Source organism: Liolophura sinensis, chromosome 6 (assembly GCF_032854445.1).
Source record: "Liolophura sinensis isolate JHLJ2023 chromosome 6, CUHK_Ljap_v2, whole genome shotgun sequence".
Taxonomy (NCBI): Eukaryota; Metazoa; Mollusca; class Polyplacophora; order Chitonida; family Chitonidae; genus Liolophura; species Liolophura sinensis.
This window is the reverse complement of record NC_088300.1, coordinates 57683914-57696851: the sequence shown is the minus strand read 5'-3', so window position 1 is coordinate 57696851 and position 12938 is coordinate 57683914. Positions and strand designations below refer to the sequence as shown.

Here is a 12938-nt window from a genome sequence, read left to right as displayed (position 1 = left end):
GTTACGATCTGCTGTAACAGTTAATGTTTGCTCTCCTGTCCATCGTTTCTTATACGCATTTCTCAGTTTCAGGATAATTACAAAGGTCTATCTGCTTTTGTGCATGTATCCATTGAGTCCTTCAGTCACACAATTACAAAGGCCTATAAACATTCAAAAAAGGCATCCATAATTTTTTTTTTTTTTAGGGACACTGACGAATGTCAAAATAAATAAATATTTTATTCTAATACAACGGCCCTTGCATCTCATACATTTTACCACTGGCTGTGTGGCGTGATAGCCACGATGGTTGTTCACTCCCGGCCTGAAACATGGAATTTGTAGATTTCGCCCACTCATAGAAGCCTTGGTAACAAAAGCAGTGGTTAATGCTTATTTGTCTGTCTGTAGTAATCATACAGAAAGTTTGTGGTTTACTCTGGTTTCCTGCACCCTTAAAATAGATCGACATCTTATAAGTGAAGCATTCAAAAGTGTGGTATTAAGCAATGGTCAATCTCTGCAGTAGTCGGTGTCATGCCCCCTTGAGCCTCATTTGACTTGTTTGAATTCAGCTAAGCCTGGTTTGGCAGCTATTTTAAATTAGGAGGATTGTCAAGGTTGTGATTTACTGGAGCCTTCTTGTTTTACTTATACTATAACTAAATACGTGACTACCATCAAACATAATGTCAAGGAAAAATTCTTCATTTAGGCATTAATCACCAATCGAATATATGTGAAAAAATAAATATTCATCAGTATACTCAATAATAGGTGTAGTAACTCTTTTTGAATTTGCTCAGTACTGAGTAGTACCTTTGCTTTAAGGTGCTGAATCCACTCAACCTCTTATTTTGTTGATCTTGAGCGAAGAAGAAAGGAGCTACTGGACTTTTTATAAAAACACATTTGTACATGTATATTTAGCAGATTTTAAGTTTTGTTTTCATGAAAGCATAAATGATTATTTTAGGTTAATTGTATATTGTATTATGTCAACACACTGCATAGGACTGTTATCTAAGGCAGTAACTGTATTGAGGGATTATACAGCACATGCATGTAACTCCTTAAACTTATGTTTTGTTTTTCCTACATATGTGTGCAGTCAGATTGTTATTTGTACTGAAATAGCCCCGAAAGACTCCCACTCCTTTTCTTATAGTGGCCTGGCATCATTGGAGTCTCGACACTTACAATTTATATATTTAATTGATTGTTTTTTTACGCCATACTCAAGAATATTTCACTTTTACTACGGTGCCCAGCATTATGGTGGGAGGAAACTGGGAAACCAACGACCATCCGCAGGTTGCTGTCAGACCTTCCCGTGTACGTCCAGAGAGGAAGCCAGCATGCGACACTTACAATGTTAATTTCGTACTCAACGATGGTTCAGGCCGATTTTGTTTTTATTGAAGCCTTGCACAAATGAAAGACGGCAACCTAAAGACCTGCTTTTAGCACCTACCGCACTGCCACCATACGTCCCTACTCGATTTAGAATAGATTTATTACAGCCATGAAAACAATGTAATCAAGACAATACAGTGCATGTTTTTTTTTGTTTTGTTTTTTTAAAATTTATATATGAATGTTTTGTTGCAGTGACCACATTGGTATAAAGATAATTCATGAGCACATGTTTTCCCACTCAAAGTTTTTTAATGATATACCTGCAGATCTACATGTAAAGATGCTTTTTCTTAAATAATCATGTAAACAGATATGTGTTACTAGTACTTTCGTTGATTTATAGTTCATATTCACAATGACATCAAGTAATTATCGAGTGACGGGGCGGCCACCACAGGCTGTGAGAATAGATTCCACCCAGGATGCTTCATTCCGCTATAACCGAGCAGCATCAGATATGGTGTCCTACGAGGACTTACTTGTGGCCCAGTACCTGGAGGAACTCAGGAGAACAAAAACAGAATCTCCTCGTCGAGAGTAAGCTTTAATAAGCACCATCGCATAAGACTATCATTAAAATTGTCTTTCTGTAGTATAAAACCTAACCAACCTTTCAAAATAGCACCATGCTGTAAAATTATGGAGCTTTTGATGGAATTTCCTTTTTTTCATCTCATGTTAATTTCTTAAACATCTTTATTTTTTCATCAGCCATGAAAAAAACTTTCCCTACTGACTGACTCTATTTTTTCTTATATCACAAATTAGGAATGATGTTCCGTTGTCATAATTATTATGGTGTAATGTAATAGTGTGACTTTGTTCATAGCACAAACAGCAGTTTCCATTTGGAGCTATGGATATGTATTGTATCAAACATTTACACTTTAACACATTGGCACTTGAGACAAATTTTTTAAACTGTTCTGTTAATAGATAATTGTTTCTCCAACAGACATGATCCATCTCCCTACTCATTAAGAGTTGTTCCAACAAATAATCAACAGTTCAACAATAGCAGAAAGGGAAGGAGACAGCGACCTCGGTCTGCTCAAGTACACACACGTCCACAAACAGCCATGAGAGTCAAACCTAAGATAGATGCCAAGTTTATAGCAGACCCTAACTTATGGGACCCAGCCACACCCCGTGAGGAGCCCATCAAGAAGATCAGAATGAGACCAGCAAGTGCTCCTGTACACCGGGTCAGGTAAGAAATGTACACCCTCAGCGGCGTACATTAAATATTCATCTCTGATTTACATTTGTTTTATAGGATCGTTTATTTTGCTATTTTTGTTGGTTGTGGTTGAGACATCAGCTGTTGAGATACATCCACACCCCTTGTCAACTTGGTGTGCATATTGGATATTTAATGGGGGAAATCTGCATGGACATATACAGTAGTACGTATGAAAATTGTAACTGATGTGCTGACCACTTATGTGCCACTGTCATGATATTTTGTAGACCCTGGTCAGGGAATTCCTGGGCAAAGTTATCTCTTAGGCCAGAATCTGGTAAGTCTATAATTGGCTAACAGTTTGTTTTGGAAAATCTTTTTTCTTAGTTTCGGACTTCAGTTGGTGTTCTGATTGCAGTGACTCATATACATGTTGATGTTAGATCATAAAAATATGTGAAGACTGATTGATTGTTGTTTAACACCATACTCAGTCAAGAGTGTTTCATGTCTGTGTTGGCATTCAGAGGACATCAGAGGGCCCATTAACCTTTTGCAAGCTATTAACAAACTTTTCCACATGTAATGTACCAGCTTGTACACCAAAGACAGTGTTCAGGAAAAATAGTTTTGCAAAGACTTACTGCTAATTGTAAGAGTTTGACCAAAAGTTTAAGTAAACTTTGAGTCAGGTGTTGTATTTTTCGATCACAGGTAGGAGATCCAAAGCTCTTTACAAACAACAGCCTCACACAATAGTTGTGACAGCGTATAAAAATGGCTCCAGGGATAGTCCAGTCAAGGTTGCTGCAGCAAACATGAAAATGGTGGGTACTTTTGTTATGTTTATAAAGAATTCACTTTGGTTAGCATTTCATTTGATGGGCAGATTTTCTTCAATGTAATGGTAGATCATAAAAATATGTAAAGACTGATTGATTGTTGTTTAACACCATACTCAGTCAAGAGTGTTTCACGTCTGTGTTGGCATTCAGAGGACATCAGAGCTGATCAGAACCAAAGTAGTTCTCAAAACGTCCAGTGCGTCCTAAAACAATTTGTAAAACGGGATGTGGTTGACGCAGAACGTGACATTGGGCAAACGATGTCTAAAATATGATGCACATCAACACATCAAGTCGATTACCTGGGACAAGTTGGGTCTGTCTGCGAACGGGATGAATGAGGTACAAATGGATCCCTTGGGTGTGCACAAGTACTACACTTGATGCCTGACTGCACCATGTCATAACACACCCCTAACAGGTTCAAAGTATGGCAATTCCGTGCATAGTACTTCCATCTCATTTTAAGTATGTTGTCACTCTGTCTCAAAATCAGAATGGGATGACCACAAGAAAAATTTCAAGCAGGGTTGAAGTTCTAGAGCACCCTTCCAATCCGAACATCCCTAAGAAAGTTTGTAAGAAAGACCATAAAAAGTTGCTAAGATGTCCACACTGTTTGTACGCAGTTTGAGCCCGTCCGGCAGTAATTTTAAGAACGTAATGAGAACTTCTTTGGTGGGATAGAGGTATAAGGTTAAATATTCTGTGTGTTTTTTGCGAATCCCCTTCTTTAGGAGTTTAAAAAATGAATATTCTTACTTGGAAGATTTGCTACTCCAAGATTTCACAAGATGTGTCCTTATTACTTACAATGATGTTACATTTGTAAATTCTACGATCAAGAGTGTGTAACATAATCAGTGATTCATTGAGTTGGTAAAGCCATAGAAGAGCATAAGGACAGATTAAGGAGACAGATTTGTTAGTCTTGACTGAAATAAGGCTATGCTTAGCCTGATGTAATCAGTGAAATTTTCTTACTACTTTTCAGCTGTTGGAAATCTGCACAGATAAGCTTCGTTTGGGATTTGCTGCCAGGCGTGTGTTTCTGGAGGATGGTATAGAGATCTTCACGGCTTCTGATATACCACGGGGAGGAGAGATCTATATATCTACTGGGGAAAATTACAAGTGCCCATACACAACTGCCAGGCGTGAGTTTAGACAGTGCTTACTCTATCAGTCTGCTTATATGGGGGGTAAAGGCATAAATACGCTTGCAAAAATTAGATCATATGCTTCTAAAATTAAAGCAGAGCATACTGTATGTGCCCAAAGATTTGTGTGTATGCTTAAGTTCCCGAAAGCTAGTGTACATGGGAGATTTAAAGCAGACATCCCTACCAAAATCTAAATTAAATCTCCAATAAAATCATGACACAAAAATCATGTTGAGTATTGAGAAAAAAAAAAATGTGTTCTGAGGTATAGCCTACTTGGAAAGGCAAAAATAATGTATTCCCTCTCTTTCAAAGCCTCTTACAAAAAATTACCTGTAGCACTGTGTATTTATTGTTTGGTTGGTATTTTATGCCATACTCAAGAATATTTCACTACATACAACAGCAGTCAGCATTATGGATGGAGGAAACTGATCACAGTGGGGAGCAAACGCACGACCATCTGCAGGTTGCTACAGACCTTCCCACGGAGGCCTAAGTGCATATTTTAAAAATGTAGAGGGTCATCGTTTTGAAGGACAATATCATTGCTTGACTGCTTTGTGAAATGCACTTGGCTGTAGTATATAATATTATTCTCTAAAAAACGACCTTGAATGTTAACTCTATACTCAAAAGTATAAATAAATTTCAGAATATTCTTCTAAAACTGTAGCTTTGTTAGATAATGTATTTAGCGCACACTGACTTATGGATTTATATCTGGAGGCTTGTCAAATGTGTGATAGTGTGTAGCTCTCTGATGTATATACAGTTCCTTGTTCATAAACCTGATATCATATACAAATGTAAGTTAAATACTCATAGGTACAGCATAGAAAGTCAGCGTAATAAATTAATAGGTCCTTTTGATTATAATGTTGAAAGTGACAATTTTAGTGAAATTAAAATTTTATTTATTGCTGATTTTTGAATTTCAGGCAACACAATATTAAAACATGGAGCTGCCTGGACAATGTCTGGTGTTGTATTACCTGATTATGGGAAAAAGAAGAAAACTAGAACATGCCTGTCAAAGAGGATGAGGTATGGGAAATCTTTGTGGTACATTATGAGATGAAACCAGTGTAATTTGATCCAAAAAATGCCTGGAAACAGATTCTTTTTTCTAGGTGGAGTTTCTTAGCTTTAAACTCTGTATTTCAGCATTATATTATACCATCATCATCTTCTTAGTCATCATATTGAGTCAAAATAAAGTTTTCGTTTTGCGGAGTTACACTACTTGTGTATTACGTGAAACTTATCCGTGGATCAACTGAATTTCTTATAAAATTTGTAGAAATTTTTGTTGTGAATAATGTACCATTGTATTGTTGCTTTATATATGAGACACTATTTGTTTGTTTTTTAGAGCTTTACTAGATAACAAGAAAGTGAGAGTGATGGTATTTAGAAATGGAAAGAGTACAGAAGCAGTGGAAGTTGTGACTGACCTTACCAACATGACTGAGGTACTAGTCGTTTTACTAAGAGTTGAGGTAATATATGTATGACTTGAATGATCTATAGTGAAACAAATCCTTTCAAACTGAAATAGTATATAATCAGTTGTCATTCTCATTTACAGGTGTGTTAAAAATCCCTACTAACTGAATTTTGAAATGATGTTAGCAAGTATCGTGTAGACAGGGTGTGAAATTCTCTCCTCACAGTGATTTACTCACATTAACTTTTATTGACAGTTTTTGACTGGATGTACCCAAAGACTTGATTTGCGAAGCCATGCCAGAATTCTGTATGACTGGACAGGAACAAAGATTACAGAGTTGACAGAAAGTGAGTACAGCGCATTTTGTGTGTAGTTTACATATGATTGAAAATGTGGTCTCCTTTTTGCCTCCTAACCTGAAACTTCAGTGAATATTGTCAAGGCCCATTTGTTAGTCTGCCTATATTTTAAGTCAAATACTTGAAGAAAGAAAACTGATGTGGAGTCACCGGTTTAAAATTCACATGCAGGATGCATTTAGATGCGTACAATGGTTATGTCTGCAGATTAGAACATGTGGAGTTGTTCCCCCTTCCCTCCCCCCCCCCCCCCCCCCTAACTATAACATGGACTGAAGCTTGCAGCTTTAACACTGTGTTTCCCTTTATTAGAAGTTTTGGGGTAACGTTCCACTATGGAACTAGTAAATGTGCCAGTGGTACAATGGATCAGATATTACATGATGTTGGATGACAAACTTTTCAGCCCCAGTAGTGGACTCTTGCCTACAGCCAGGAGGAGCCCCTATCTTTGGACCAGTGTGGGTGTCAACGGGGGAAGGCTTTGACCCCAAAGGGGCATATGATTACAGCATCTATCTGAAGAAATATGTGAAAAAGAAAGTTAAGGAAACCAAAACTTATAAGTCCAATGTGAGTAAATTTTTCTTCTCCATCTTAGAGAATGAAAATGTATTAAGTAATATTTTTTGTTTGTTTTTGATATGTAAACCTGTACCAAGTATCTCATGATGCTAGTTTGTGTAGATTGACTATACAGAGTCATGGTTGATTTTGATTGAGAAGTACTGGTAAGATTGTCATTGACTTGTATGTTGTGGTTAATTTAGTTAATTAAAACTATTCTAACCCAGGACCTCACAAACTTGCTTATTTTGTAGCTGGTGTATGCTAAGGATGGTGAGAAGGAACGAGTGACCATTCCATCTATCCTGACATTATCAGAGGAGGAAGTCTATGAGGCTTTAGAAATGGTCAGTTGAATTTTGTTGACAGCTTTATACCAAACATCATACGATTTTTATTTTAATAGCATGCTCTGGTTTTGGTTCTGTTTGGAATATAGATGAAGCACAGAGGAATCCCAGACAAAGAAAGTAGCTACAAAAACATAATATGTTAAAGGGAATGCTTTACAATGGAGTAGATTTTCAGGCACTCAAGTGATACTTGATTGAACTCTTGATTTCAGGCTGATGGGGAAGTTGAAGAGCTTGAGGTTGTGCTAGAGACGCTGGATGCAAACATTGAACAACTGGAGCCAAGGATTAGGGAACAGGAGGTGCATACATCTAAACTACTCAACTCATACATGTAATAAGATAAAGTTTTAAACAAGTTGACCATGTCTTCTTTGGAGATGAGATGAAAAAGAATATTATGGAATGCTCAAAGATACATATTGCATAGTTGGACAGCTTGATTGTAGTAATGCTTTTTCCATGTATTTTAACTATATGAGTTTTATTTTTTCTTTTTGTAGGATATTGGGAACGAGTATACGATGAAGCATATTAAAGAACTGAAAGCAAATGATCGCCTTGTAGGAAGTCAGGGATTGAAACTGAAGGTAAAAGTGGAATGTTTGTTTGTTTGTTTTTTGAATCTCAAAATAAGTTCTTAAAGGGATAAATAAGGTTCACTGATTGGCTGGCATGAGAGATACACCAGTCCAGGTTGTGGTTTTTAGGTATGGTAGATGAATTCATGTGTGCAATGACCAAGGCTTCAGGCTTTAACCGAAGAAATTCCATCTCCACTGTCAGTCAGTCAGTGGCCATTCTGTATCCTGTTTTAGATTTTTCTCACTGGTTTTGACAACATCTTTCAGTTGTTATAAAGTTGATTTTGAATGAAAATGTGTGATTGATTTCCACGTACAAATTTTGTGCAGGTGTATGAAAATGGCCAGAGTGAAAACCCACAGGTATTCTACTTCAATCTCCGTGAAGCTGTCAAAGGCATAAAAAATGACATTGACAAGATACTTGAGAGGGTGAGTACAAGGGTGCATGCCTCCACAACATTTAAATGTACCAATCCCCAACTACAGACAAAGAGACCCAATTACCTAGATCCAAACCAGATTACCAGCAAAATGTAGTGGATCATCTGATTTGTGTCTGTATCAAGGCCATGCTGTGCAGAAAGTTTTATTCAAATCCTTGTCAAACTTTTCTGTAAAGACACTTCTGACGGAGAAGCTTTTGGCAACTGATTGTGAACTGAAGAATTATTTAATAAATTTGTGCACTTGGGTATGGCAACAAAATTAATGCCAAGATTTGCACAAAATTTCGCTAAAATCTGCTATGGTGAAGAATGGTTTTAAACATTCATAGATCCAGATCACCATCAAAGTGAAATAAATTGATGCTTGTGGCACTGAAGAAGTACATAAGTGCCATCAAAATCTGTGCATGATTCTTCCTTTATTTCCTTTATATTTGCTGAAAGACTTCAACATCTGGATCATGCCCAAAATGTAATGGATTGGTGCTTGGCCCCAGGTTAAGTTGTGCTCCAAATTTAATAGAAATCCATCCATAACTTGTGAAATGGCAGACTGAGAGTTAGACCCTGCTGTGAGGATATAACTATCCATGCAACACAATCCATGTTCGAATTTGATCAGACTATGATGTAACTTTATAATTATCATTTCAACACATCACATAGTCCCAGTTTAATCAGATGAGTGTATGGCTCCAAAACCACTCCATGTCTCAATATGCTTGCCTTTGCAGTTGTTGGATGAGCTGTCTGCCTCTCATCGTACCATGAACCCACAGAATCCTAAGATCAAGACATTGGCACGGGCATTGTATGATGAACAGGGGAATGAGATCACTGATGTGAGGAAGCTGGAATATGGTCAGGAAGTGTGGCTCTCCTTTGGGGAACCATTCATCATTCCATTCAGTAAGTGCTTTACTCTCTTACCACCCTGCAAGAACAATCCACCATAAGGATCCCGTTCTACGAAACAGTCGGAAACTGTGCCTGGCACATTTTCCCTAGTGACATATCTTCACTGTATGTTGTCATGGAAATTGAGCCAGGCACAGTTTGCGACTGCTTTGTAAAAAGGAGATGATGACAAGGAAATGGTTTATGAGACTTGTTATTTAAAGTGTTGATATGATTTGTCTTCAGATATATCACATCAATATTAATTTGAGGTTACCTTTGAAAACTTTAATTCACACATAGACTTCAGTTGTATAAGTTTACTTTCCAATACATATTTTTTCTCTTGTATTCCTTTCTTTGTTTTGGTAATTAGCCTTCAGCTGGATATAAACCAATGCTACTTTCTATTAAAATGTTCATTTACTCCATATTTGTGCAGTGTTTCTGTATGGTTCTTGTGTCTTGCAGCCTACTGTCTCCAGGTTCAGTTTGGTTTGGTGGAGGGTTACGAGCTTGATGATGGTAGACAGGTGGTTATGGCAAAGTTTGTGGATAGGAATGACCGACCTTTGGCAGGAAAAGAGAAGTAAGAAATCGTTTGATACAGAATGAGATTTAATCATTTTCTGAAACAGCAAACTAATTCTTCCGTCAACTGAAATATATTAAAGAGTTCGGTATGGGAGCCTTCAAAAAGTTTCAAGCGGAGTCAATAACATTCAGTGTAACAAAATGATAATCTCACTATAACCTGACATCTGGCTTGTCAGTTGATGGTTTTCATTGAGTTTAGTTTGTCTTATGTAAAGTAGAGAACGTGCCAAACGATAACATGCGTCTTTTTAATTTTAGCCCAGCTGAGTGGGAGACTTGTGAGCATTTCCCGGCTGAGTATGATTATAAAGAGGCCAAATCTCCAGCAGAAACCTCCTATATCCAGACCCTGCTGGAGGATCAGGAGCTGGATCCAGGCACCCAGTTCCTCAGGCACAAGGTCGGTTCCAGGGCACTGGCCCGTGTGATAACAGAGTGTGACCCACCCTAAACAGTTTAAAGTCTTAGTAAATATATAACTGTGTAGTCAGTGTCTAATAAGGTATCCTTAATACCTGGTTGCCGCTGAGTGTCGGTAGTTGTTTCCATTAAAATCATTTAAACTCATTTACAGCTGTTAATTTGTAATAAAGGCTAGTTACAATTTTGTTCACAAATTTGGATAGACTTGTACATGCTTAAAAATAATAGGGGGCCTTCATGGCAGAGTGGCTAACATTCAAGGGCAGCACAGTGGCTCGAGATCCTTTCACCACTGTGGTCACAGTGAGTTTGTCCAGCTCACGTTGGCTTCCTCTTTCGCTGTACGTGGAAAGGTCTATAGGCAACCTGCGGATGGTTGAGGGGTTTCCCCCATTTTCTCAAACCATATGCTGATTGGTGTTGTATAAGTGAAATAGTCTTGAGTGTGGTGTAAAACACTAATCATATAAATAAATGAAATGTCTTTAATACTTGTAATATTTGACATATGTCAAAAGTCATTTGTCATTAATCTTTATGGAATATATGTATCTTGAAAATATATTTTGATCAATGTGCTATCAGTGTATATTCACCACACCAGATTAATCTTACCTGGTGTGCATATCTGGTTTCAGAAGGATCAGAAGCTGGTGGTATTTCCAGAGCTGGCTGCCTCTCGTAAAGTTCCAGGGGAGAGAAGTGATAAGAATGGCTTCATGCTGGACTGTTCCTGGCAGGCAGAGTCACAGATATTTATGGTCTCCAAGGTTAGTTTTTCTTCGTCGAAAAAATTGTGCTGTTATTTTAGACCTCATCTACGTAAAGTTGAGACCTTCAGATGTCTACTGACACATATCTGAATGATCAAATGTTTTGTTTTATCCGGGGTTTTTCTTCGATCATGAACTCTCTCAAATCATTGCACATAGTAAATCTTATTTTTTTAGTCAGTTACATCCTCTTGTTGTCTAGATGATGGGAAATGTTCAGTGAAGTTGAAAATTCAGACATGGCACTGTGTTGTAATTATGCGGTCTACCGCAATTGGCAATTACGAGCACTTAATAAAACATTATCATTAGAAAGGAAGATCGTATTTGATTTACCAGACTTCTAATTGCTTTCAGTCTATCGTATTGTTTGCATGTGGGGTCCACGAACAAACGTTGCATTGTCAGAATCTTTGCACTGCCTCATTTGCCTCATTTCCCCTTATAATTCTCTTAATTGACATTTTGTGGAAATTATAGGCCAAGGAGGTTTATTTAGAAGTCAAATGCAACTCATTTTTGTGTTTAGTTAAACAGCTCAAAAATTCTGAATTTCTTTCGGTGGTATGTCCCTTTAAAGATCTAAGTAAATAAATCTTACCGCTAAGTGAATCTGTATATTCCCCTCAAGGAAAGACATGTCAACTTTATCTTCACTCTGTTTTTCTTCCATCAGGATGTATGTAACTTTGTTGTGTTTATATCCAGTGATAGATGGCTCTATACTATCTCCACTATCTTTGACTGCACCAGCCAGGTTACATTTACTGTAACTTACACATACATTTATTTGTATCCAGTAAGGGAAGACATTACAAGTATATCTAATGTAACCTTCACTGTCATCTACATGTATTGTCTGTAGTCAACATATGTCTGCTGCAACTTTCACATATTTGCCTTTATGAATGAAAGGCGCTGCATGTACATACATTTATCTATATATCTATGGTAGCCTCCACTCTCACCTAGATGTATTGTCATTTCACGCTATATCTGCTGCAACTTTCATATGTTGCGTCTAGGAAGGAAAGGCACAATTTGCACATATCTGTATGTGATAACCTCCACTGTCATCTACATGTATTGTCTCCAGTCAGGGTATATCTACTGTAAGAGTGTCCCTAAGCTGTGCCTGGGTGTGTCTGAGTTTCGAGTGGAGGTAAAGCAGGGTGAGGAAGGGGAGTCCAGTGGGGAGACCCCAGCAGATGCAGAGGAGTCCCACTTGGAGGGAATCCCAGTCCTTATCCAAGGCAAACTGGCAGACAGATCTTCACAGCAGTGGATATTCCACACAGATGGTACCATATCTTCAGCTGTGAGTATTCATGTCTGCATAGTGAAATCTATATTGATCAGAAAAAGGATTCATATTGTTTCATTAAAATGTATCTTGTAATTGTAAGATTTTATTTGCTGAACTAAATACTTGAAGCATGATTTCAGTATAAGGCTGAAGCAAACTTTATGTGATTTAATTGGCAACAAATATGGTCCATAAAGCTCATTCCAAGCAATTCATCATGTTTAGTTTAAGGAACACAATTTTAAAAAACAAAAGTATTTTCAGACACAGTCTTTAATGGTCTATCTACTGATGCTTGCTTCATTTTTATAGTTTCTGTGCCTTTAAGCAAATTTACATGTGGACAACATGGGCCTGCTATACACTCTCAGATTTCAACTATTTTTGAACAACATTTGTAGGCTTACCCTGACCTATGCCTGACTTACCTTGGTGGGAAGTCACAAGCTCACATGGATTACATGTCAGGAAACAGGAGGATCCAGGGTATGAAACCAGGCAACAAGGTTGTCCTTATCCTGACGGACAGGATGCCAGCCAAAGACAACGAATGTCAGAGGTATGACCTTAGTGGTCTACTCAGCA

The 12938-nt window shown here is 37.7% G+C and overlaps 1 protein-coding gene across 1 annotated transcript in view; it reads left to right on the top strand.

Moving 5' to 3' along the window:
• Positions 1 to 426: 426 nt before the first annotated feature.
• Positions 427 to 12938, top strand: part of LOC135467386 (doublecortin domain-containing protein 1-like) — a 28188-nt gene continuing 15676 nt past the window's right edge. Inside the window, exons 1-19 of the mRNA XM_064745160.1 lie at positions 427 to 1938; positions 2357 to 2611; positions 2872 to 2921; positions 3299 to 3411; positions 4424 to 4586; positions 5534 to 5639; positions 5968 to 6067; positions 6299 to 6392; positions 6811 to 6977; positions 7226 to 7318; positions 7537 to 7626; positions 7828 to 7914; positions 8239 to 8340; positions 9092 to 9266; positions 9726 to 9843; positions 10110 to 10251; positions 10913 to 11044; positions 12144 to 12365; positions 12755 to 12912. Of these exons, the coding sequence (XP_064601230.1) occupies positions 1757 to 1938; positions 2357 to 2611; positions 2872 to 2921; positions 3299 to 3411; positions 4424 to 4586; positions 5534 to 5639; positions 5968 to 6067; positions 6299 to 6392; positions 6811 to 6977; positions 7226 to 7318; positions 7537 to 7626; positions 7828 to 7914; positions 8239 to 8340; positions 9092 to 9266; positions 9726 to 9843; positions 10110 to 10251; positions 10913 to 11044; positions 12144 to 12365; positions 12755 to 12912 (2549 nt within the window). The 5' untranslated portion in view covers positions 427 to 1756. The remainder of the gene's footprint in view (positions 1939 to 2356; positions 2612 to 2871; positions 2922 to 3298; positions 3412 to 4423; positions 4587 to 5533; positions 5640 to 5967; positions 6068 to 6298; positions 6393 to 6810; positions 6978 to 7225; positions 7319 to 7536; positions 7627 to 7827; positions 7915 to 8238; positions 8341 to 9091; positions 9267 to 9725; positions 9844 to 10109; positions 10252 to 10912; positions 11045 to 12143; positions 12366 to 12754; positions 12913 to 12938) is intronic.